Raw genomic sequence first — 26,529 nt, 5'->3', positions numbered from 1 at the left:
TGTAATACTTTTCAGGGAAGGGCAAAGCCCTTCCAGCACCTGAGCACAGACACATGGAGATCATGCCTTACATGGGAGATTCGGCATTTCCGAGCCACCGCCTGCCAGCGTGCACTGCTGGTGTTCACCACACCAGGGGTCAATGAAGCCGGGAGCATCCTCATCTTACAGATGAGAAACTGAAGCACAGAGGTGAGGAGATTTGCCCAAGGTCCCACAGCTTCCCATGCAGAGCTGGGACTGGAGCCCAGGGCTTTTGTGCCCACTTAAGTACTCTGATGTCCCCTTTACCAGGTCATCAACTCTTCTTGATGCATAATCTGCTCTTCTCCCAAAAGAAGGTAAGTCCCTGGTTCTTCCTCCAGACTAGAAGGGTCAAGATGTGAAGACACAGGAAAGGTGCCTGAAATCACAGGAGTGCCAATGTCCGGCTAAGGTCAGTAGTGGAGGGCTATTTTAAAGGCCATCCGAGGTTCCTGTAGAGATTGTCCCTCCCACTCCTTCCCAGAGTGGGCCTTGATCTCAGCGGAAGAGGTCCAGATTTATTCTGGACACTGGGCTCAGGATGGCCTGGGACTGTCCACATCTACTCAGAAGCCAGAGCAGGATCCAAGGGCTTGATTCTTCCAGGCCATAAGGCTCTGGAGTGCAACTGAAAAGACTGTTTCTTCCATCCTACTTACAGGAGGCAGTAAGGGGTTTTCTACACTGAGGAAGTACTAAGTACTGACCTCAGAGAGAGGCTGGGAGAGCTGGGCTAGAATTGAACTGCAGTCACATGACCCTGGCAAGACACTAGTTCTTTAACCCTTCACATCCTTTCTTTGAATCCTTTGATCCTGAGTAACTGTCACTCTCAACTGCCAAGAGGCAATAAAACAGTGGAGCATTCTGGGTAGGAGAGATCTTGCAAAGCTGTGGCAAGCACCGGCCAGTGGAGATGTTAGATGTACCCCCTGACACCCCTAAGATTAACTGATGGCTCCACCTGGGGACCCCACCTTTCCTTAATACCTGGTTGCAGAAAGCAGGTAGAACTGTGACAAACTGTCAAAGGGCTATTTCCTTTTTCCAGCCAGGGTAGGTGCCTCACTGACAGTGAAGACCAGCAGAGACTGCAACTAAAGCGCAAAGTCAAAATCAAGAGCAGGGGCTTTATTTACCTTTTAGCTGTCTGAGCTACAAACCTCACCCCAAGGCAGTGTGACCAGCACTGCAGCTTGGGCCATGACGAGAGCAGCCTGTGGGCCTCAAAGCAGCCAGTATACAAGCCAGAGCCTGCCTGGAAGACCAGCAGGCGAGCACTGACCTGGCCCGTGAGCAGGACTGAGCCACCCAGCCCCCGCCCTGGAGTGTACTGAGCTACAACATCACTCTCCTGTCGGCAGAGTCACTCGAAATGCAGAGCTCCTCTGCAAACACGGGCTTCTGCTAGCAACCAGGGCTTCAGAAGCTTTCAGCACTTCACCCTGAGACTCTGCTCGCTGGGTCTGGTCTCCATCTCATTGCCCAGCTACTGCTGTCGATTCGCAAGCCTCTGTTGAGTGCCTGCCTCTGGAGTCAGGGCCATCTGCAAAGTTCTGAGAGATCTGGTTCCTGCTTTCTAGAAACTCAGGAGGAGAACTGTACATGAGACTCACTACAGGATCTCTGCATGCTGTGTCAGGGGAGGAGGGCCCTGGAGGCAGAAGGATTTAAGCCAGAGCCCTACGTTTGCTCCTTACTAGATGACTGAGCAACATTTCCTGACTTAAGTCTCAGTTTCTTTACTTGGGACATGAGGACATTAGCTGTCCCCACTTCACAGGATCGGTGTGATGATGACACGAAGAAACCCATAAGGTGCTAACCATAGTGTCTGGTGAGTAGTAAGGTCTCGACAGCGTTTCATATGATTTCACTTTCAGATAAGAACCTCTTTGTCATCTAAAGGGTTCTCTGAGCCCTAAGAAGAGCTATAATCGCTAAGATCCTGACTACAAGTCAGGAATACAACGCTGTATTCCTCCCAGAATCAAGAAGAGTCAAATTTCTACCATGGCTAGGTTGTCATGCAAAAAAGACCCTGTCTAACATAAAACCACTCCTACTAAGAGGAGTGCGTGAATGTGAAGGCAGCCATGCCTCTGCCCTCTGAGTAGCCCAGAGGAAGAAGGTGTGCCTGTTCTTAACTCCTTCCTCCCAGAAAAGGTCCAAGAAACAGCCAACATACCCGTACCACACGGTGCCAAGGACTGGGGGAGGCTCTCTCTGCCAGCCTCACCCTCCATTCAGCTCCTTCCATACCAGTGAGTTACTGTAACCATGGAGACCAACAAGTTCCTCCATACCACAGGAGAGCCAGCCTGCCAGCAGCCCAGGGCTCTGGGGGAGGCAGAAGGCAGCCTGCAGCAGAAAGTTTTGGCTCATTTTACAGAGGACTGTGGGGAGCTGACGGAGACTAACCAGTTTAGTTGAGATGCCTGGGCCTCCCTCTACCTCTCTTTTCTTCACAAGCAATTAGTTTTTAGCACACTGTCTGGCTGTATTTGGTGTGGAAGTTAAGGACATCCCCTGGAGTTAGACCTGTGGTGGGACCCCAGCCCTGCCGCTCTGGCCGCAGTGTAAAGAAGGGATCAGAACTGTGGTATGAAGAGCTACAACAAATCCACATGCAAAAAAGCACAGCGCCAGCTATCACATAACGTCTTCTTTTAGGCGATCCAGGTAAGTAGACCCTCTCATCCCTTTTATTCAAAGAATGACCCAGACACCTTCTTAGTCGAGTGATGATCTCTCCCTGCTCTGGGCTGTCTGTCACACCACCCTATCTGTATCCCCTTCCCTGCTCCGACCATGTTTCCATGAGCTCTGAGCGATCAGAGATAACGACTCACTCACTTCTGTATGCCTTAGTACCTAACAGTGCCTGCACCTAGCTGGCCCACATTACAATACTTACAGAATCAAAGTGGTACAACTTTGAGTGCTTGTCCTACCACTCTACCCACCCTGGTCAGGAGTGGGGCAGAGGAAAAAAAACCCAAACCTCTTGCCATGAGACCCCCCCCTTTCCCTCTTTCAAGATATTTGTTGTCTTTTGAAGTTGGTTGCTGTTTTCACTTCTCACTAGATGATACTACAAAGGGAAGGCCTGTGGTCTGTCTTACTCATGACGCCTACAATGCCTAAGCACAGAGCAAAAGTATTCAATAGGGAACTGAACAAACAAATGTGCATAAGTGAGTAACTGAGAAAATGTGTTGGAGAATCTTCAAGACAGTCACGGGGATTCACAGCAATAACCCTCACCAGCATACCCCGCAGACAGCATCAAGGGGCAGTGGCTACGAGACCCTCTCCCCGTCTCTCCCCCAGGACGGATGACATCTACAGCGCAGCAGGCGGGGATAAGGCCCTTGGGGCTCCCTCCTGACACAGAGCTCAAGGAAAAGGTAGTGAGCAAGGTGAACTGGAGACAGATCTGGAGACAGGCCCAGCCCAGGGCCAGCCCCCCCACAGACCCCTGTCTGGGGCCCACTCGACCAAGCACTCCTTTCATCAGAGTGAGAACCCTTTGCTCCAGACTTCCTGCTGTCCAAGCACCAGGCCCTCCCACTTGACAGTTCTCACAGCTTCTCTGCAGTCAATCCTTCCACTGCTTTGCTATCAAAACCACTGTCTCATTGTGACAATACAGTGCTGCTGGAGCCATTATAAAAGGTACTGATTTGAGGAAGCGACAGTGACTTGTAGGAAACATTTATTTACTGTTTGCCACACTGAGAGCTCTGCTTTAATATTTCTTCCTTGAACCAATGTACTGATTATAAGGTTCTGTACTGACTATAAAGCCCCAGAGAGCCAAAAAGTCACCTATACACACCTGCCTCCTGTCCTGCTGCACGGATCAGCAATCCCACCACGCCCCTCCCTCTCCCCAAACTGCCGCCCAGTTCAGAAAAGCAAAGGGACTAAAAACAGCAGTTGGGGAGCTCAGTTGACTCACCCAGCATAATCATCCCCTCCCAGAATCTCCCTTCTTCTCTTAGGGTTTTTGCCAACACAAAGTAAAAAAGAAGCATGAGATCTCAAAAACAAAACAAAACACCCCTCTTCAGCATTTATGCAACAGCCGTTCTACCTGGCTGCAGATTTAACCCTTTCCAGTGTGGTAAACCACCTTCAGGCCGAGGAGCAGACCTAGCCCTGCATGGGACAGGCCCTTCTGCCCCCTCCCAGGCCAGCCCTACATTGGGAAGTGCTGAGTAAAGCATGTGCCTCTTTCCACTGCATCTTCCTCTGGAAATGGAAAAAATATTGCTGTTCTACTCCTCCAGTTTCGAAGACGGAGTTGAAGGAGGAGGAAATTTCAGAAAAAACACCGGGACAAAGTTTGTTACCCCAAAAGTCACCATGGCCAGGGGTCAGAGCTCAAACAGGAGAACAGACACCACCTGGGGCCATCACCGCCCCTCTCACCTCAGGACTGTCCCCACCTAGCCTGGCTGCTCCACTCGGGTGACCAGTACAAAGCCAGCCCGCTGCTCCTGCTCACAGGCAGAGGGGTGCCCTCCCTCCCATGGCGGACTGTCCAAAACCAAGCAGGTGTGGCGACTTGTTTCCAGTGCTACCTGACAATGGGTCATATCTCAGCCAAAATTGAGAATTCAGTGTCACTTGTCCCTCAGAACAATCATGGGAGTTGAGTACTGCTCTCTAGCAACCTTTCTGGGTAGGAAGTGGTGTATTGCTTTGCATCATTGTCTTTGGCATCCAGAAGAACAACTTTTGGGATTGATGGTGCTATGACTACAAAGTAATGAGAACACTTCCACAAGCACATGCAAATCTTTTGCAGCATGTAAGAAATCCCCAAATTACCAGAAGTTCTGCTCTGAGAAGGAACTATCTATCCATAGAAACATGTAACAAATGGAGGTTGTGTTCTCAGGCCAGCCCATGATGGCCCACTACTGTGTCTCAAGTAGTATTTTACATATTAACCATACTTAAGATCTTGCCTGGCCTGTGGTTGCACAGTGGATGGAGCCTTGACCTGGAATGCTAAGGTCAGCTTGCCGGGTCAAGGCACATACAACAAGCAATCAATGAACAACTAAAGTGAAGCAACTGTGAGTTGATACTTCTAGTTCCTCCTCTCACCCTTCTCGTCTCTCTCTGTAAAATTTGATAAATAAAAAACAAAGTTTTTTCCTTAGCAAGAGAGACAGACAGAGACATTGAGAGGGACAGACAGGCAGGAAGGGAGAGAGATGAGAAGCATCAGTTCTTCACTGTGGTTCCTTAGTTGTTCATTGATTGCTTTCTCATATGTGCCTTGACTGGGGGGCTACAGAGAGTGAGAGAGCCTTGCTCAAACTGGTGACCTCGGGAATTTGAACCTGGGTTCTCTGCATCCCAGGCTGACACTCGATCCACTGCGCCACCGCCTGGCCAGGCAATAAATAAAATCTTGAATAAAAAAGATCTTTTTTTTTTTTTAACAGAGACAGAGAGAGAGAGTCAGAGAGAGGGATAGATAGGGACAGACAGACAGGAACGAAGAGAGATGAGAAGCATCAATCATCAGTTTTTCGTTGCAACACTTTAGTTGTTCATTGATTGCTTTCTCATATGTGCCTTGACCATGGGCCTTCAGTAGACTGAGTGACCCCCTTGCTTGAACCAGCGACCTTGGGGTCTCAAACCTGGGTCCTCCGCATCCCAGTCCAACGCTCTATCCACTGCGCCACCGCCTGGCCAGGCAATAAATAAAATCTTAAATAAAAAAGATCTTAACCATAGTCCAAGACACTAAAGTGAATTCAGTGTTCCCACATGGAACCTAGGAACATATCTTTATTCTGCAAGCAGCATGGGCAGCAGAAACAGGGGCACCCTATCCTTCAAACCCTGGGTGATAGCTTGAAACAAGAGGACCTGAGGTGAGAGGGGGACTTGAAAGCATTTGGGGTGGCTGAAGAGGATGAAAGGTCTAAGGAGATAAGAATCCAAGTGGAGATGAGGAAAGAGACCGGAGAAAAGGGATTTCGAGTGGGTGTGCCTTCCAGGAGAGAAGGGCTAAGGAAGGCCGGGTAGAACGTCCAGCTAGATAGAGCAAGAAGAAAGGGAGCCCGGGACACTGCCCTGATGTGTCAGGGGCACATGCTCTTTAGAACAGTCTCCCCTGCTTGGCAGCTGAAGTGGGGATCTGCTTCATGTCCTCCTCACTGGGTCTGTTGCTGTGACTGCAGTCTCGACCCCAGGCTGAGGGCAGAGCCTGTGGGATCCTTGTCACTAAGTGGCTATGATATGGACAGGTGCCTCAGCTAGCTTGCCAGATAAACGGAGGAGGGCTCATTGGTCAGAAGTCAGGTGGAGAAGATTGGAAAACAAGCTTCTCAGCGAGACTGAGCACATGTCAGTTCCGACTTTAGGCCTAGGTTGCCCCTGAAACCAAACACTGCTAGTTTTTTCTGATGGCAATGACAGTTCTACTCCAGGGTCACCAAGGTGTTCATGCCCTTGGCTTAGGAGCAGAGTGCAGAAAATGAGATAATAGCCGTTTTCCATTATAAGTGCCTTCTTAACTTTTTAAATAGTTAATGCCTCTTTTCAGGGAGAGTCCTTGGAAGAATCTCAGAGGGGAGTGGCCCAGAAGAGGCCAGTTTATCCCTGGCCAGGGTGGCAGGGAGATGTGGGCTGGAGGCTCTGAGGTTCCTTATCACTGTGACATGAACCTGGGAGCAGGGCTCTCAGGTACAAATTAGCTCACATGTTGGTGAAAGCCCTCAGGAACTAGAACCAGAAATTAACAGGTGGTGTTGGGGAGGAAGGAGGCCACTTTGGGCACTGTTAGATGTACTGGTACATAGACTGAAGACAAGAGAATGCTGATTATTTTGAAGGAGACAAGCAACCAACTGTAGGTCTTCACCTCAGAAGAGGGTAGGGAGAAGGGTGGCTACAACAGGAATACAGGTCCTTCCCAACAGACCCTGAAGGGCCGCTCTGACTGCTAACAGGCGTGGTGGCTTTAATAAAAACCTAAAAATTAAGAAGAAAAACCACCCACGAAACCTCTGGTTAGAAGAATCTAGCTGGGCGGCAGGAGGCCACCGCTGTGCATTTGGTTGGTCTGTCTAGTCATACAACCACCAAAGGACAGAGGCCCCCATAGGCATAAAGGGGTTGCTACCAAGAAGATGTAAAGTTGAAATTACTGAATATACCACCAAAAACACCTAGAATGATGCCTGGGATATACTAAGTGCTCACTGTGCCAGCTATTATTATTATAATTCCATATGCTTTCCTAAAGTTATTTTGTAGGTTGCCAGAAAGCTATGGTGGGGTGTAGGGGATTAAAATAAAAAATATAGGGCTTTGGGCTTTAACTTATTTACCTAATGATCACTGCAAACAATGCTCTATATCTGCAAAAAGAGGTGGATTTTTCCAAACTGACTTAGAAGAGCTCTAGAGTCAAAGGCTAAATTCTGGTCATCTCACCCAGCTTGAACTTGAACTTGGACTTCTTGAAGAACCAAAAAAGTCTCCAGCAGCTCAAATGTTTTACACCCTCCATAAAAGGCCAGTCTACTCTACCCTGATGAAAAGCACTTTAAACATATATTATACATTCCACCCTAGGAAAATCCGAATATACAACCCAGCCCTGGAGATATAAAATGCCAGCAACCGCGCCAAGATTTTCTAGATAGATGAACCTGGAAACTTAGCAAACCAATAGTCATAATGGGCAATCAATGTGACTAGCATTTAAGAAACACACACATCTGACCAGGGGGTGGCGCAGTGGATAGAGCGTCGAACTGGGATGAGGAGGGCCCAGGTTCGAGATCCTGAGCTTGCCAGCTTGAGCACAGGCTCATTTGGCTTGAGCAAAAAGCTCACCAGCTTGGACCCAAGGTTGCTGGCTAGAGCAAGGGGTTACTCGGTCTGCTGAAGGACCACAGTCTGCTGAACAACTAAGGTGTTGCAACAAAAAACTAATGATTGATGCTTCTCATCTCTCTCCGTTCCTGTCTGTCCCCATCTATCCCTCTCTGACTCTCTCTCTTTCTCTGAAAAACAAAAACAAAGAAAAGAAACACACACACACAACGTGGCTCAAGTCCCTGTTGTTATACACTGAAGTGCTAGCACTGTCTCTTCAGTTATGAGTAGAAGGAAACCTATGTGTGGGGTGTGGGTGTGGGTGGGGGTGGGGTGAAAACTGAGCTGCACTTCCAGCTCCTGACTGTTTCTGACTGGAGACTCAGCAGCCTTGTGCGGCAGCCGGGCTCCCAGTACCAGCTGTCCTTCACACAACACGACAAGATCACTGTTTGGGAAGATGGGATTTTTGGTGTTGGATTTTGAACCCCATGAACTAGCATGCATCTGTCTCAGGGCAGTTTCCTGAAGCAGCTGCATGTCCTGGGCCCCTGCAGACAGGATGTGGGAGACAGGACAAAGATAAATGAGATGCCAGGAGTAGGAATGCAGGGATAAAAGGCAAGGAGGAACGAAACTGTCAAGCTGTCTTCTTCTCAGTCCTGTCGCAGGGAGCTGACTTTTCCTACCTGGTCCTCTCTAAAGATCACCTCCACTCGCATTCACCTTCCTTGGCAGCCCCAGACTTCCTCCTGGTGTCTCCACCTCTCAACCCTGACAGCTTTACCACATCAAGTGACTGTAGAATCTAAAATTGATGCTGGTTACCCCACGAAGAGATAACCAAGGTCATGTGAGCTGGCCTGACACGTACTGCTGTACTTGTTTATAGGCAAGAGGATTAAAACAACCTGTCAGGGGAGGTAAGGAGCAAACTCTGTACACAGGGCAAGCACTGGGAACACAGCATGGAGGCCTCCCACCAAGAAATCTTTTGCTCAAATATAAAGCATGAATCCCTCAACCAAACACCAAACCAGATAACTATGCCAAATACCACCTATGACCCAGTGACCTGGAGGCACCGCTCAATTTTTCCAATTTTCTTTGTGAGAGAGGTTTGGGTTTGGTAGGGGATGGGGGAGACTGCACAGATGAGTAACACAGGACCCCATAAAGAGCACCAAATCAGCCTGACCTGTGGTGGTGCAGCAGATAAGAGTAATGACCTGGAATTCTGAGGTCGCCGGTTCAAAACCCTGGGCTTGCCTGGTCAAGGCTCACAGGACAAGCAATTAATGAACACCCAGAGTGAAGCAACTACTTTCCCCCCTCAATAAAATCAGTAAATAAAATCTCTAAAAAAGAGAGGGAGAGAGCACCCCAAATCAAATGCATACTCAAGTACAGCCTTCCTGGTCCACTAAGAAATGTGTAGAGCTTCAGAGAGACGGAGTTTTCAACGGTACGTTTGCGTAAAGAAAGCACTCAGTTCTCAGATGCCTAAACGCCCAGTCAGAAGTCCGACTCCAAAACAAGAACTTTCTATGACCATTTTTTGCCCTACTCAAAGTCAGAATTAGGAGACAAATTAGGTCCAGTCCCAGGGCAGAGGGGCTCAGTCAGCAGGGGGTCCAGACCAGTCAGGTAGTCCTCTTTAACCAGAGGGTCAACCTGCAATGACAGCACTAGCCACAAGACACAGGGAAAGGGGAAGGCGGTTAGCACCTGAGCCCATGGCTCCAGGCAGTCTGGCCTCTCCACAGCACTGTTACAGATGCTGGCCCCTGGCTCTGCGAAATTAGATTCTTTCTCTCCTGCTCATCTGCAAAATCACTTGTCACAGCCCCTAAAGAACCAATCCTCCCCTCTCAGCAAGCCCGGACTACTCTGGTCTGTGCCTTAGGCACTGAAGCCTTAGCAACAAGAGGATGTTTCCGTGTGGGTTTCCTGTGGCGGGCTGAAGAGGTCAGCAGGAGAAGGCTATGGTGGTGCCCTTCTCCAGCCTGCCAGAAAGAGAACAAGACACACCCGCTGGCCACCTGTGGTCCCCTCTACAACATCTCCTTTCTAGCAAAGGAGCAGCTACCATTTTCCTAATCTTCCTAAGAAAACTGAAGGAAGTCCAGTCTAGGAACTAAAGCAACCGGCTTAGGAAAAAAGGGATACTGTGCCCTGGAGATCCCAAAAATAAACTCCCTGACCACCCACCAAGCTCTTCTGAAGAGCAAGGGTGTTTAAAAGTGCTTTCCATTTCTCCATACAAGGTGGCTTTAGGCAGATACACACAACCTGGCTGGGTCACTGTCTCCCCTAAAGATCCCCGGTGTCCCTAACATCAGAGTAAGTCCACACCTGCCAGAGGAGCAGGCCAGCACGCCAACGTGCTCCACATACTCACAAGCCCATTAATCTTCCTCCAGATCGCTGCTGTCATGCAGAGCAGTGAGGGCAGTGAGAGCACGGAGGTGGGCTGCGTCTGGCTCAGAGGCTCCGCGGCTCAGAGCCAGTCACTCCAGTTTGCTTGGCAGTGCTTGGGGGAGGGGGAGCAGAGGGGAAAGAGGAGGAGGAAGGGAGATTATGATTCTCTATTTTCAAGCCCCGCCCCTAAGCCAGGGAGGGAAGCAGCTGGGTTCCCATTTCCGGACAGCTCCAATCGCTGGGCACCTCAGAGCTAACCAACTGCATAGGAACTCCGGGGACCGTGCACATCAAACAGGCTGGGAAGAGGAGGGGAAACAACCTGGGTAGCAGTGGGCTGGTCTTCTGCCAGGAACTTCCAATGGCACTCCTATCAGAAACAGAACAGAGCAGGAGGTGGGCAGGTTAACGGTCTCTGGGGACAGGCAGGAGGGAAAACAGTGAAAGCCAGACTAGCATGGGAACAAAACTCACTCCCTGGCAGGAGAGAGGACAGCCCAGCTGTCTACAGGGCAACATCCATATGTAGTCAGAAGTGAAACACTGCCTCATCTTGCCTGAAGCAGACAGTCCACTCTCTAACCTCAGGTTAATTTTCACACTCTGCTGCTGCACCCTGAACCCTGCAGTTCCGAGCACGGTCATTTCTACAACCCTCTAAATTAAGGTCTGTCTCTCAAGCATGTGCCCCTGAGTGCCAGTGACAGAAGGGAAGGGGGACTCTCACTCTCACTGATTATGTTGTGCAATCCTGCCTGTGACCAAGGGCAGAGCAGAAGCCACAGGTGGCCCCTCCCACATAGAGGGGAGTACCTCCTTTGTCAGAGCAGAGCCCAAGGCTGCCACAGAGAGGTGCTGTTTAGCGACAGAAATATCTGTCAGGAGCAGCAAAGGGACAGCCCAGGTACTTCCTCGTTCTCACCACTCGCCACAGTGAGATTGCTGCACAGGCTGCCTCTGAAAAGCCTGCAGAACCTTCAAGGCAGCAACGGGTGTGAGTCACTCCCCCTAAGAAGAGGGAGATCGGGGCGTAGCCCTGGGCCTGAGGAAGCCGCACAGTGCTCTCCGCCAGCCCTCTCCACAGCTAACACCAGTCCTCCTGCCAGGACAGACACCCAGAACTGCCGACTTGCCACCCACCCCACACCCAGTCCCTTTTACTGGACAACAGTGTTTTTCAACCTTTTTCATCTCATGGCACACATGAACTAATTACTAAAATTCTGCTGTCTGGCCTGTGATGGCGCAGCACATAAAGTGTTAACCTGGAATGCTAAGGTCACTGGTTTGAAACCTTGGGTTTGTCCAGTCAAGGCACATAGGCACATACGACAAGCAATTACTATGAATTGATACTACCCCCTCCCCATTTCTCTCTCCAAAATCAATCAATTAAAAAAAAGTCTTTAAAATTCTGTAGCACACAAAATATACTTTTTGCTGATCTTACAAAAAAATACATATAATTTTGATTCATTCACACCAATGACTATTGCTGTTGTTGGCTGTTGTCTTTTTTTTTTTTTTTTCCCCCAAAGTGAAAGCAGGGGGTGGCAGACAGACTCCAGCATGCGCCCGACCAGGATCCAGCTGGCATCCCCAACTGGGGGCGATGCTCCGTTGTGGCTGGAGCCATTTTAGCGCTGAGGCTGAGGCCATGGAGCCTTTCTCAGCGCCCCAGCCAACTTTGCTTCAATGGAGCCTTGGCTGTGGAAGAGGAAGAGAGAGAGAGAGAGAGAAAGAGAGAGAAAAGAGAGGGGCAAGGGTGGAGAAGCAGATGGGCACTTCTCCTGTGTGCCCTGGCTGGAAATCGACCCGGGACTTCCACACGCCAGGCCAATGCTCTACCTGAGCCAACCGGCCAGGTCCGGCTGTTGTCATTTTTGTATTTGACAGTCAGAAAAGAGGTCAGGGTCCTGACTAAATAGTCAGGTGTTGCATGTTTAACAATCACTGCTCTTCACACAATCTGGGGGAGAGGAGAGGGCGCCGCCAGTCGCCTCGGCAGAGCATCCAGTACTGCGAACACGAAGCGATGGCTTCACAGTCAAAGCACCACTTCAGTGTGCACACACGGTTTACAAGGATCTCCATGTATATGCATACACACACAGGCATGTTCTATGGTTTTCACACCCACATGGCTCCTGGAACTTTCTTGTGGCTGCATTAAGAACTGGCTGGCTCCCCTCCCCTCACTTTAGTTCTAGCCTCTTTCTCCCCTCCCGGAATCTTTCTCTGGGCTCCCACCACCTGCCTTCAAACATACAAAGTTCTCTCAGACCTTCAGGCCTTCGCTATAGCCTCCTACTGTCTAGAACACTCTTCCACCTGGTTAGCTTCAGCTCAGATATCACTTCCTACAGGAAGCTTCCCAGCTCCACCCCTCTGATTTCACAGAGCCACTGCCATGGGTCTCTAGGTATCTGCAGGTCAGCCCTTCTTGCACTAGGACTTCAGTGTTGCTGAATGGCCTGTCTTGTTCACAGATCTCCGTGGCTGTCTTGTTCACCATCACATAAGACTGAGAGCAGCCGAGAGGTAATTTCTAGGACTTAAGTCATCTCTGTGTCCTCAGTGCCTTGTACCTAACAGGTTCTGAAGAAAAGACTTTCTTTCTTAATTCATGAGGGAAAGTCATGGTCAGGGTCTTCCTGTTTTTCTTTTTTATTTATTTATTTTATTATTTTTTTTACAGAGACAGAGAGAGAGAGTCAGAGAGGGGGATAGATAGGGACAGACAGACAGGAACGGAGAGATGAGAAGCATCAATCATTAGTTTTTCACTGAGTGGTGCAACACCTTAGTTGTTCATTGATTGCTTTCTCATATGTGCCTTGACCGCGGGCCTTCAGCAGACCAAGTAACCCCTTGCTGGAGCCAGCGACCTTGGGTTCAAGCTGGTGGGCTTTTCCTCAAACCAGATGAGCCCGCACTCAAGCTGGTAACCTCGGGGTCTTGAACCCGGGTCCTCTGCATCCCAGTCCAACGCTCTATCCACTGCGCCACCACCTGGTCAGGCTCTGCTTTTCTTGAAGTGACATCTCAATCACTCTTAGCACAACTCTGTCCCACATGATCCCTCCAACCCAGGTCAGAGCTAGAATGCAATGCCCACTGCTTTAAATCTGTGCCCGAGGGCCTTCTGGCAACAGCAGGACTTCAGAACTCATCTCCAGTGTCCAGAGCTGAGCCTGCTGCCCTTCCACTTGTCCCTCTGCAGCTACCCTCTGCCATGAGGTCTGCAGGCAGCTCCCACACAGGCCTTCTAAGCAACAGGAATGCCTCTGAAGTAGAAGCAATGGGGGGCGGGAGTTACAGTGCCAAGGTCCCCAAGAGAGTGGAACAGAAGCTCCAGCTCTGCCCAAACAAGTTACAGAGCATTAAGCAAGTCATTCATCCTCCTGGGACCTGTATATCTCTACTTGTAAAACGGGGGTTGGAGATGAGCGGAGAGAGGGTCTGTCCTGTGTGGATGTGAGCGCTCTCGGTGCCTCTGTGCTCACAAGCCTTCCGGCCTTGAACCTGAGACCAGAGCAGGGAGTGGGCACACAGTCTGCATGTCCCAAAGACAACACCCTGACCTGGCTTGTATCGATCGGGTCAACCTGTCAAAACATCTGACCCACAGGTAAGCCTCATCTAACATGCCTTGGACGCCAGGCTCACACACTGGAAAATCTCTTCTGCCTAGGGCTGAAAAATTAAAATTAACCTATGTGACAACTCCAGGCTTAGCAACATTACAATTCTGAACCCAGTGTGCCCTCGGGAATGACTCTTTTCATCCCTAGACTTCATTTAGCCACAGTTTTAGAGGCTTCTCACCCTTCCCGCTTTCTGTGCACCATGAATGTGGCCATAAGGCGCAGGGAAAGGCACCATGACAGAGTCTATTTCCAGCAGGCCCCAAGGCTCTGCAGCCGCAGACTGAGCTGCTCTGAGTAGGCACAGAGCCCACTAGGGTTGGTGGCACACCTAGGACCTGCCCCACCCGCTGCCTCCTCAGAAGGCTCCTGGGAGGGGAGCTGAGGCCTGCCTGCCATGGGGAGGTGATCCAGAATAAGAAACTGACTCGGCCAAGCCCAGCAGCATCAGTTTCAGTCTCCCTATGAGTGGGGGGCGGGGGAGGCGGGTCCAAGCAGACCAGTCCAACAGGTCCTTTTTCCACCACCCTACACAGTTGGTGCCTTTGGCACTGCTCCAAACACAGGAGATTCACAAGTCAGGTGGAGCTTTCATACGAGTCACAAAGACCAAGAAATCAAGAAGAAAAAAGAAAATGATCATCTTTCTTACTCTTTTTTTTTTTTTTAATTTTTCTGAAGTTGGAAACGGGGAAGCAGTCAGACTCCAGCATGCGCCCGACCGGGATCCACCCGACATGCCCACCAGGGGGCGATGCTCTGCCCATCTGGGGTGTTGCTCTGTTGCAACCAGAGCCATTCTAGCGCCTGAGGCAGAGGCCACAGAACCATCCTCAGCACCCAGGCCAACTTTGCTCCAATGGAGTCTTGGCAGCGGGAGGGGAAGAGAGAGACAGAGAGGAAGGAGAGGGGGAGGGGTGGAGAAACAGATGGGCACTTCTCCTGTGTGCCCTGGCCGGGAATTGAACCGGGACTCCTGAATGCCAGGCCGACGCTCTACCACTGAGCCAACCGGCCAGGGCCTCATCTTTCTTATTCTTGCCCTCGTCAAGACATGATCCCTGATCTCCTCACAGATGTTGGTCAATTCAGAAAAGCAAATGGTCTCCCGAGACATGCTCAAAGACAAACCTGGCTCCTCCCCATCAGCAGGTGCTGGCATAGTATGAACTCAGTTTTTCCTGTCCTGTGCTCCTAAACTTTCCTCTCGCTATAAAAGACTCCAGTCTTGCCTGACCAGGTGGTGGCGCAGTGGATAGAGCATCAGACTGGAATGCGGAAGACCCAGGTTCGAGACCCAGAGGTCGCCAGCTTGAGTGCAGGCTCATCTGGCTTGAGCAAAAAGCTTGCCAGCTTGGACCCAAGGTTGCTGGCTCAAGCAAGGGGTTACTTGGTCTGCTGCAGCCCCACAGTCAAGGTACATATGAGGAAGCAATCAATGAACAACTAAGGTGTAGCAATGAAAAACAGATGATTGATGCTTCTCAACTCTCTCCGTTCCTGTCTGTCTGTCCCTATCTATCCCTCTCTCTGTCACTGTAAGAAAAAAAAAAAGACTCCAGTCTTTTCATACAGGCCACATGCTCTCTTCAACGGCACACAAAATTCCCACTACTCAGTGTACCTCCATTCACCCCTCGTAACAGAGGCCAATTTAACACGAAACAACAATGCCGCCAGAGGTGCTATAGGTCAGGCGAGAACAGAACTCAGAACCAGGTGAGCTTGGCTCTGGTCCCTACTTTGAAAGCCAGACAGGGTTTCCTCAGCAGTGCATTCTCCCCCTGTGTTTTCCTCTGAGCTCTTAACATAATCCAGTAATAGTATAAACTAGGCATGGCCAACATAAGGCCTGCGGGCTGAATCCGGCCCGCATAATGAGTTTAAGCGGCCCACAATTAAATTTTTAATATTCTCCGCTACTTTAAAATCTCAGCTACTCAGAATCGGAAGCATCTTTGATTACTGGAAATCAAGATATTTAAGAAGATAAGTGATACGCAGAAAAGAATTCCACGTGTGACTAATCTAGGGTTAATTTCCAATAATGGGTTAAATGGATTCATAATACTTCTTTCTTTTTTAAAAAAATTTCATTACGGCCTGACCTGTGGTGGCGCAGTGGATAAAGATTCAACCTGGAAACGCTGAGGTTGCCGGTTCAAAACCCTGGACTTGCCTAGTCAAGGCACATATGGGAGTTGATGCTTCCTGCTCCCCGCCCCCACTCCCGTCTCTCTCTCTCTCTCTCTCTCTCTCTCTCTCTCCTCTCTAAAATGAATAAATAAAATCTGTAAAAAAAAAAATTAAAAAAATTTCATTATGGCCTGACCTGTGGTGGCGCAGTGGATAGTGTCAACCTGGAAATGCTGAGGTCGCCGGTTCGAAACCCTGGGCTTGCCTGGTCAAGGCACATATGGGAGTTGATGCTTCTAGCTCCTCTCCCCTTCTCTCTCTCTGTCTCTCCTCTCTCTCTCTCTGTCTCTCCCTCTCCTCTCTAAAATGAATAAAATAAAAATAAAAAATTTTAATTATAAAGATTTACAACTTTTGTATTTGTACTCAATATGAACTGTTTGAGTTTAGCAGTGACGTGAAACCCACCTTCTGTTAGGCGGAGTTTGCCAGTGCGCACCCAAGGTCAAACAATTCGTTATTTTTGTGGTCAAGTGTGCTGAATCAAGTGGCATTGTAGCATAGACAATAGCTGCAGTTGATAACTGAAAACGTGTCCAAGCTGTTTGTAAAACAAAATAATTGTTTTATTTGTAATATAAACCCTTCAAGCTCATTCTATTAATTAAATATTGTTTCAACTGATTGTGATACAGTTTGTATATTTATACTGTATGTAATTATATTTTTGTTAAAATATATTTTATTAAAATATTATATATTAGGCCCTGGCCGGTTGGCTCAGCGGTAGAGCGTCGGCCTAGCGTGCGGAGGACCCGGGTTCGATTCCCGGCCAGGGCACACAGGAGAAGCGCCCATTTGCTTCTCCACCCCTCTGCCGCGCTCTCCTCTCTGTCTCTCTCTTCCCCTCCTGCAGCCAAGGCTCCATTGGAGCAAAGATGGCCCGGGCGCTGGGGATGGCTCTGTGGCCTCTACCTCAGGCGCTAGAGTGGCTCTGGTCGCAACATGGCGACGCCCAGGATGGGCAGAGCATCGCCCCCTGGTGGGCAGAGCCTCGCCCCTGGTGGGCGTGCAGGGTGGATCCCGGTCGGGCGCATGCGGGAGTCTGTCTGACTGTCTCTCCCCGTTTCCAGCTTCAGAAAAATGAAAAAAAAAAAAAAAATTATATATTAAAATTTTTTCATTCACATTTATTCATAAACAAATTACATAAAATTTTGTTTACTTAAATGAATCATTTTTGTATTTAACATACTTTTAATTTTAATATTTCATTCGGCCTGTGAAAAAAGTTTTCTTTCTAATCTGGCCCAGGCACAAAAACTGTTGGCCACGCCTGGTATAAACCTTCCCTCTCATCCTGAAAAAACTGTTCTTTTTAGACATTATTATACCTATTAAGACACTGATTAAGACTTGTGACCTGGCCCTGGCCAGCTGGCTCAGTGGATAGAGTGTCGGCCTGGCATATGGATGTCCTGGGATCTACTCCTGGTCAAGGCACACAGAAAAAGCCACCATCTGCTTCTCTTCCCCTCCCCCTTTCTCTCCCTCTTCCCCTCTTGCAGCCAGTGGCTCAACTGGTTAGAGCAGCGGCCCTGGTTGCTGAAGATAGCTTAGTTGCGAACATCAGCCCCAGACAGGGGTTGTTGCCGGGTGGAATCTGGTCAGGGCACATGGGGGTGCCTGTTTCACTACTCCCATGTTCTCACTTAAAAAAAGAAAAAAACACCTGTGACTTCTATGGTCAAAAACTGGATAAATGTCTGATTTACAAATCAATATAAACCCACTTCCCCAAGGGTGGTTGCAAGTGGAGAATAATGACCATGTTATCATTTTTCTTATTTCACAAACAACTGGGAGATGACCACACACAAAGCACTCTGAAGACTCTGGGGGAGGAAGGGATCTAGAGAAGGATAAAATATACAGCCCAGTCTTCAGAAGAGCTGACTTCTAGTTGGAGATATAAAGCACAAATCACACAGTACAGTATAGGACCAAATTCAGGAACTAAAATAACAGTTTATCTTCCCCAATTTGCTAGAAGTCTGTGGCTTTTGTTATTTTTCAGAAGAACCATGGGCTGAGAGACCTGAAGATCCCTGGTCTCACTTCTAGCTCTGAGTGCTGCCAGGCTCTATCCAAACACTGAGGCTTAAGTGAATGGTGATGCCCGCCCACTGAGTCAACCATGGTGAGAGTCATGCAATGTTGACATAAGAGGAAGTCAACCCAAGGAGACACACAGAAGAAGCGATCATTTTAGCTTTCCTCATCTCACCCCAATCTGCAAACTAGGGGCAGGCCCAATAGGCAAGCCAAGATGACACGAGAAGGCACAGTCAGAAAAACTGCTCGGGACTTAGGTCATGGAAATGAAGTCAGAAAAAAGCTTCTAGCAACAGAACAGAAGATTTGGAAGGAATTCTTGAAACTCTGCATCTGAAACCACCATATCTCAGTGCTGATTGTGACCAGGGAGCCATGTTTATATAGTGTTCCTTTTTATTTCCTAGTTTGTTGGCTGTCGAGCCTGGTCTCCTTCCTTAATTCCCACTCACTCAGCGCTATGGCGCAGTGCACACCGAGATCAGTTCCCATACTGTGCCCTTATCAGCACTGTCAGAGCTCTTCTAGAAGGTAGTGGGGAGGAATTAATACTCATTCCTGAAAGTACCTGGAAATACATACAATCCTCTAGACAAATAGAGATGAGGCTATGCCATCTAAAAAGAAAAAGTGTCAAGTTAACTCAGAGCCCAGGGATAAAGATGAAGGCCCATGTCCTCCTCGGTTGGGGAAAACAATTCTGAAGCTAGACCTATTTTAAAAATGGGAAAAGTTGGAGATAGGCTTGTCATCCAAATATCAACTCTAAAGGAAACCACTTCCTGAAGTTAAAAAAAAAATAGGCAAGGGGAAATGGGAATTGATTTGTTTAAAATCTTTTCTGTACAGTCAGTAACAGATTAGCTTCACAAGATTCTTTTGGAATAGTTTACCATGAACAACTTTATAATGTAAGCATTCTGAATGTGAAACCGAAAGCTCGGCACCTTCACATTTATTATTGAGAAAAACCCTTGCACCACAATCTTAACGAATGCTTACTTACCATCAGTGTTTGACGTTTTGTCATTAAGGGATTGGTTTTAACAGTGTGGATATGGCAACTTGCCCTACCGGCTGTTTCACAAGCAGTGTCTGTGGTTTAAGAAAGGCAGGGTGTTTGCTTTTAAACAGTATCTGAAAAATATATTCCAGAATAGGGTTCAAGCAGTTCAGCCATTCCAAGGCAGAAAGAAGGGAAGAATGAAAACCAAACCAAATAAAAGAATCTGGTGCTACCAAACAGAAAAGAACACACTAGATGCGCCAGGGAGGGAAAGAAAAATGCCCATGTTATTCATCACCTGCACCAAAATGGCAACAAAAGCTAACTGTATGCTTCTTACTACCAAGTTAGAAAATAAGGACATAGAAATGGCACTAAAGACCTGAGACTAGTAAAGGGAAGTCCTCATACAGATCTTCATCTCCCCAAAATCAGTTTACCTGGTTCAAATCTATTTGTTTATTTAAAAACAGAACAACCCCAACAGTTCCATGTGAATGCAAAAGGCTGTCATCTAATCAATTAGTAGCCACACCTCTTTGCCAGCGTGATGTGGTAATTAAGGTAGAGATTTTTCTCCCTGGGAATACAAGTACAGAAGGGCAGAGCCCCTATGGACCTAACCTATTATGACAGCCTTTTCATTAGCAAGAAAATGCTGCTGCGCACTCTCCAAGGAAGCAGTGGCCCGCATCTCTAAAGAATACCTGTGTGAACAGTAGCTACCTCTGTTGAGATAAAAATGTGCCAAGAGGGGAAGTGGGGAGGGGGAGAATCACGCATGAGAAAGCTGTGCTTGTCAAAGAAATATAGGTGGACCTTGGTTTTTCCACTATAACAAAAAGAGGGGTTCTAAAGTAATTTAGAAATGGCAAATAACCGTGATCTTGGGGAAATGAATCAAGTTTGAACACAAATACAATCATAGGTCGGACTCCCTCTCTCTCTCTGGTCAGGCAGCAGAGGGGTACGAGTGATAAATAATGCTCAAATCAAGGGCGGCACCTCACCTCTTTAGCCTCATCCCATGCTGGTATCTGAAAATGGGCTCAAAATTTTAGGACTTTGCCAATAAAAATGAAAACCTCGAAGAGGCTAAAGGAAAAGAGACTAATGCCAAGGAGACAAGCAAGTCAAACAAAGCATAAACTCAGTTAACTGAAATTGCACAGAGGCGCACACAGCAATCACTCTCACTAAGAAACAGTATTGATACCCAGGAGGACCACGTGCGTAGTTACAGAAACTAGCTTCAGGAGAAAGAAGTGAGCCAGAAATAAAGACCAAACAAATATGAACGAACTGGTGGCATATTATACTAGCAACAGATAAAAACACACGACAAACCCTGTCTGGGTAGCTCAGTTGGTTAGAGTGTGGTCCTGATACGCCAAGGTTGCAGGTTTGATCCCTGGTCAGGGCACATACAGGAAGCAACCAGCAAATGCACAAATAAGTGGAACAACAAATCGATGTTTCTCTCTAGAAGTAATACATATACAAATTTTTAAAAAAGAGAGAGAGACTCAGCAATATAGACAGAGTTCAACTCCCAGGACTGAACTGGCAGGTCTCAAAAGCACACAGAGACCTGCTTGGGGTTACCAGCTTTGGTGCTCAGTGCCCTTGGCGGGCAAGGCTAAAATCCAGTAGCTCTGGGCCTCTGCATGTTTAAGTGGCACAGAGGATTGTTAGGAGAAACTTAGTTCACAAGGATAAAAAGTATACAGTTAAGTCCACACACAAAAGCTTTCTCCTTTTTTCTTTTTGGTGGGAGCAGGGGAGTGTGTATGTATGTGTGTATCATATATATGTTCTAGAATCCCAACATTTCTTTCTTTCTTTTTTTTTTTTAGATTTTTTATTTGTTGATTGGGGGATTGGGGTAGAAGCAGGAAGCATCAACTCATAGTAGTATAGTAGTTGCTTCCTATATGTGCCTTGACCGGGCAAGCCCAAGGTTTCGAACTGGCAACCTCAGCATTCCAGGACAACGCTCTGTCCACTACGCCGCCACAGGTCAGGCGAATCCCAGCATTTCAAGGGAGCCACAGTGAAGGAGAGTCAAATCCAGGAATCCAAACTGTTCTATGCTGTGGGGTACTTACTTGCTGGTTACCAATTTTTGGTCTCAGTAATCTGGTTTTCTTCTGAAGGGGCTCTTGAAATTCCAGAAAATGAGAAGAGATAAAGAGAATAAGATACCAGGATTAAATGAACCTTTTTTTTTAGTTTCCCACAGCTCTTGTATGGCGCAGTCAAGACCAGGGAGGTAAGCCAGGGAGCAGCACCCACTGTACCTCTACCACCTGTGCCACTTTGACAAGAGGCCACCGAGAGCAGAAATAAACAGTCGGGCAGAGGGGCCTCTGCCTAACTCTAAAGCCAACTTGGGAGACGCATTTTACCTGACACTGGCTGGAAGCTAACCCTAAAGGATCAATCTCTTCTACTGTCCAGACAGCACTGAGCAACTTTGGTTCTGACACCAACACACACGCCAGACCACTTGGGTTTGTTACTTTAAATAAGTTACTCAACATTTCTGGGCCTGGTTTCCTCATTCGTATAGTGGGGGAAATAGTACGACCTACTATCTCACAGAAATCAAACGAGTTAATGAAGTAAAACGGCTGAACAAGTACCTGGGACAAAGTGGTCAATAAACACTGGCTGTATGTCTACCGCTGAAGACACGAGCCTCAAGGCACACTACGCCCCATGAGAGAGAATGAGCACTGTCTACCCTTCAAGTACTCTGCCCATTCTCTTTAAGAGTTTCCCAACCACTTAGGGAATGTCGGGCCATTCAGGAGGCACCACTACTGAGTCACTCACTGCCTTAGCTAACAGAGTGAACAAATTCCCTTTGAAAGCAAGTCTATCTTTCATACAGAGCAGTGGCTGAAAGGAGAAAAAAGGCACATTAAGTTCAATTCTGGAATTGAAATAAAAGCCACCTGACCTGTGGTGGCAGAGTGGATACAGCCTTTGACCTGGAACGCTGAGGTCACCAGTTCAAATCCCTGAGCTTGCCAGGTCAAGGCACATACAGAAAGCAACTACTGGCCCTGGCCGGTTGGCTCAGTGGTAGAGAGTCGGCCTGGCGTGCAGGAGTCCTGGGTTTGATTCCTGGCCAGGGCACACAGGAGAAGCGCCCATCTGCTTCTCCACCCCTCCCCCTCTCCTTCCTCTCTGTCTTTCTCTTCCCCTCCCGCAGCCGAGGCTCCACTGGAGCAAAGTTGGCCCAGGTGCTGAGGATGGCTCCATGGCCTCTGCCTCAGGCGCTAGAATGGCTCTGGTTGCAACAGCGCAATGCCCCAGATGGGCAGAGCATTGCCCCTGGTGGGCGTGCCGGGTGGATCCCGGTCGGGCGCATGCGGGAGTCTGTCTGACTGCCTCCCCGTTTCTAACTTCAGAAAAATACAAAAAAAAAAAAACAAAACAAAAAAAAACCCACCTGCAACTACAACTTGACACTTCCCGCTCCTCCCTCAACCTCTCTCTCTCTCTCACCCTTCTCTATAAAATCAATAAATAAAATCTTAAAAAAACAAAAAAGAAATGAAAGCCACATGTGAATCTGAAAAGAAGTATGATTTGTACAAAAAGTACAGGATTATGGGGAAAATAGAGCTATAATCCTGCAAGTGAATATGTAGACTTAAATTGATATAAGTTAGGCACTTGGTTAAACAGTATTTTAATGATTCCAATGAGAAGTGATTCTGAGCAAATTAGACTGATTTTAAAAGATCTGCTTAACGCTGGTCCAAGTGACTATAAGAGGAGGCCTTTTAAAAGTTAGAAGTGCTATGCAAATCAGAGGATGAGTATAAGCAAAAGAGCAAAGTCAAGAATAAGATAGTTGCCTGACCTGGGGTGGCGCAGTGGATAAAGTGTCGACCTGGAAATGCTGAGGTCGCCGGTTCGAAACCCTGGGCTTGCCTGGTCAAGGTACATATGGGAATTGATGCTTCCAGCTCCTCCCCTTCTCTCTCTCTCTCTCTCTCTCTCTCTCTCTCTCTCTATCCTCTCTCTCTCCCTCTCTCTTTCTCTCCCTTTCTCGCTCCTCTCTAAAAAAAAAAAAAAAGAATAAGAGAGTTTAGGACTATGTATCCAGTGCAGTTTTACCTGTCTCTTAAAGACTCATCAAACAGAGATAAGTTCACATGCTGATATATATACACCGAAATCTGCTTGCCTCTTACAGAAGAAAATGTGTAGTGACTGACACGTGTGGGATTTGTCAGGCATTAAGAAACAGGGCACAGCCTGACCAGGCAGTGGCACAGTGGATAGAGCGTCGGACTTGAAAGCGGAAGACCCAGGTTCGAGACCCCAAGGTCACCAGCTTGAGCGCGGGCTCATCTGGTTTGAGCAAAAAGCTCACCAGCTTGGACCCAAGGTCGCTGGCTCGAGCAAGGGGTTACTCAGTCTGCTGAAGGCCCACGGTCAAGGCACATATGAGAAAGCAATCAATGAACAACTAAGGTGTTGCAATGAAAAACTGATGATTAATGCTTCTCATCTCTCTCCGTTCCTGTCTGTCTGTTCCTATCTATCCCTCTCTCTGTCTCTGGGAAAAACAAAAAAACAAAAACAAAAAAAGGGCTAACAAAGAGTTAAGTACAGAAGAAACAGGAAAGTGTATAGGCTCTACAGCCACCCAGGGAACAGACTGGTAGGCGTTCTGGCCTTGGTGAGTGACTGGAGCCTATCAATCTTCAGCTATAATAGGCACCAAGGTTCTTCAAGGTTAGAGGTTACGCAAGCTTTGCAGTTTTCAAATTTGGAATTGACCAATGGCCAACTTATAAGCTTTAAAAAAATCTACAGTCATAATGAAATCCAAGTAAGCCAAATGCTCTTTTTAATGAAAAAAAAAAAAAAAAAAAAAGCCAATGCTCTGTATTCGAAGTCTGAGGAAACAAGCCAACTTTGGTCAAAGTCCCTCGGGTCACTGAGAACCAGCTTCCTCAGCTAGAACGACTGCAAACCAAGGCAGCAAGTGCCTTCCTGCAGCCCAGCCAAGACTATGGGAATTGAAAATCAAAGGCTCATTATGAGGTCACAGAAAGTAACCAACCAATCAAGGACAGGGATATCAATCCCATACTTGTCTATAAAAGTGATTCTCATACTTCTGCCTGGAAACCCTTTACTTTACACTCTTAATTATAAGGATCTCAAATAGCTTGTTTATGTGGATTATAACTACTGTATTATAATTAAAACTGAGAAAATGTTAACTAATTCATTTAAAATAATAGTACTAAATCCATAACTACGTCTTAATAATTATTTTCCAACATATCAACTTAATACATATCAAAATAAAACCCAAGTTCTTTTAAAATAGAATTAAAGCTACAACAAGGGAGAACCTTAAAAACATTACATTAGGCCCTGGCCGGTTGGCTCAGTGGTAGAGCGTCAGCCTGACGTGCAGAAGTCCCCGGTTCGATTCCCAGCCAGGGCACACAGGAGAGGCGCCCATCTGCTTCTCCACCCCTCTCCCTCTCCTTCCTCTCTGTCTCTCTCTTCCCCTCCCACAGCTGAGGCTCCATTGGAGCAAAGATGGCCCAGGCGCTGGGGATGGCTCCTTGGCCTCTGCCTCAGGCGCTAGAGTGGCTCTGGTCCCGACAGAGCGACGCCCCGGATGGGCAGAGCATCGCCCCCTGGTGGGCGTGCGGGTGGATCCAGGTCGGGCGCATGCGGGAGTCTGTCTGACTGCCTCCCAGTTTTCAGCTTCAGAAAAATACAAAAAAAACCAAAAAAACAAAACATTACATTAAGTGAACTGAGCCAGACACAAAACAACAAACACTGCATGACTTCATTTACATGTGGTATCTAGAAAAGGAAAATTCACACATACATAAAGTAGAATAGAGGCTACCAGAGATAGGGGGTAGGGGAGACGGGGAATTATTGTTTCATTGATAAAAAGTTTTTGCTTGGAATGATGAAAAATTCTAGAAATAGTGATGATGGTTATATAGCATTCTAAATATACTTAATACCACTGGGCTATATACTTAAAAACTTTTTAAATGTAAATTTTGTTATGTGTATTTTACCACAATGTTAAAAAAATGAAATTAAAGCATAAGGCCATGAGAAAATTTCAGATTACCATGACTGAGGAAGGTTCTATAAAACTGATCAATATTCTTCAAAACTGTCAGCATTATCAAGACACAGAAAAACTAAGAAATAGTAAGACATGGTCACAGATTTGAGAGGACCCAAAGACATGACAACTAAATACAATGTATTAGGGATCCTGGACTGGACCCTGGAACAGAAAAAGTCCATCAGTAGAAAAACTGATTAATTCTAAATGAGTTCTGTACTTTGGTTAATAGTATTATACCAAGATTAATTCTTAGTTTTGATACATGCTCTATGATTACATAAGATGTTAACATAGGAGGAGCTAGGTGAAGACTATTCAGGTACTCTATGGACTATTTTCGCAACTCTTCTAAGTTTAAAATTATCTTAAAGTTTACAAAACAAAATGTAACTGTTTAAAAAAAACTCACAAGGCCAATGATATGTATTCAAAAGAAGCAATGAGCCAACTTCGGTCAAAGTCCCTCAGGTTACTGAGAACCAGCTTCCTCAGCTGGGATGACAACAAACCAAGGCAGCAAGTGACTTCCTGAGGCCCAGCAAGGACTAAACAAGAGCTGGGAATTGCAAAATAATTTTTTATAAAATTACCAAGAAATGGACCAATCAAAGACAGGGAGAATTAACCCAAGTTTTGTCTACAACGGTGATTCTTACACTTTCTGGTTTCAGGAAACCCTTTGTAGTATTAAAAATGACTGAGTCCCCCAAAAGCTTCCATTTATATGTATTATATCTATCAATCATTTAATACATTAGAATTTTTTTTAGAGAGAGGGGAGAGGGAGAGAGGGAGAGAGACAGAATGGGAGAAAGGGAGAGAGAGAGAGAGAGAAAGAGAGAGAAAGTGGGGGGGGGGAGCGGGAAGCATCAACTTGTAGCAGTTGCTTCTTGTATGTGCCTTCACCGAGCAAGCCCAGGGATTTGAACTGGACCTCAGCGTTCCAGGTTGACACCTTAACCACCACAGGTCAGGCTACACTAGAAATTAATATGAGAAAAGCTTTAAACATGCATTCATTGGTTTAAAAGAGCACCTAATAACCCATTACATGTAAACATAGGTTATTTATTTTTTGTGAAAAAACTGAATTTTCCAAACCACAACTTCACACACACCAAAAGAAGTCTACCTGATAAACCAAACTTAAAATTCAATCGAAACATATGCCAACATGGCCT

The 26,529-nt window shown here is 47.2% G+C and overlaps 1 protein-coding gene across 8 annotated transcripts in view; it reads right to left on the bottom strand.

Moving 5' to 3' along the window:
* MARK2 (microtubule affinity regulating kinase 2) overlaps window positions 1–26,529 on the bottom strand; it is a 64,939-nt gene that overhangs the window by 21,605 nt on the left and 16,805 nt on the right. The window contains exon 2 of one of the 8 annotated variants that reach the window (XM_066251829.1): window positions 10,283–10,414. The exons of the other annotated variants lie outside the window; for them this stretch is intronic. Within the exon in view, the coding sequence (XP_066107926.1) occupies window positions 10,283–10,318 (36 nt within the window). The 5' untranslated portion in view covers window positions 10,319–10,414. The remainder of the gene's footprint in view (window positions 1–10,282; window positions 10,415–26,529) is intronic. 8 annotated transcript variants of the gene reach the window in all.

This window comes from Saccopteryx bilineata, chromosome 1 (assembly GCF_036850765.1).
Source record: "Saccopteryx bilineata isolate mSacBil1 chromosome 1, mSacBil1_pri_phased_curated, whole genome shotgun sequence".
Taxonomy (NCBI): domain Eukaryota; kingdom Metazoa; phylum Chordata; class Mammalia; order Chiroptera; family Emballonuridae; genus Saccopteryx; species Saccopteryx bilineata.
This window is presented reverse-complemented; position numbering and strand designations above follow the sequence as displayed.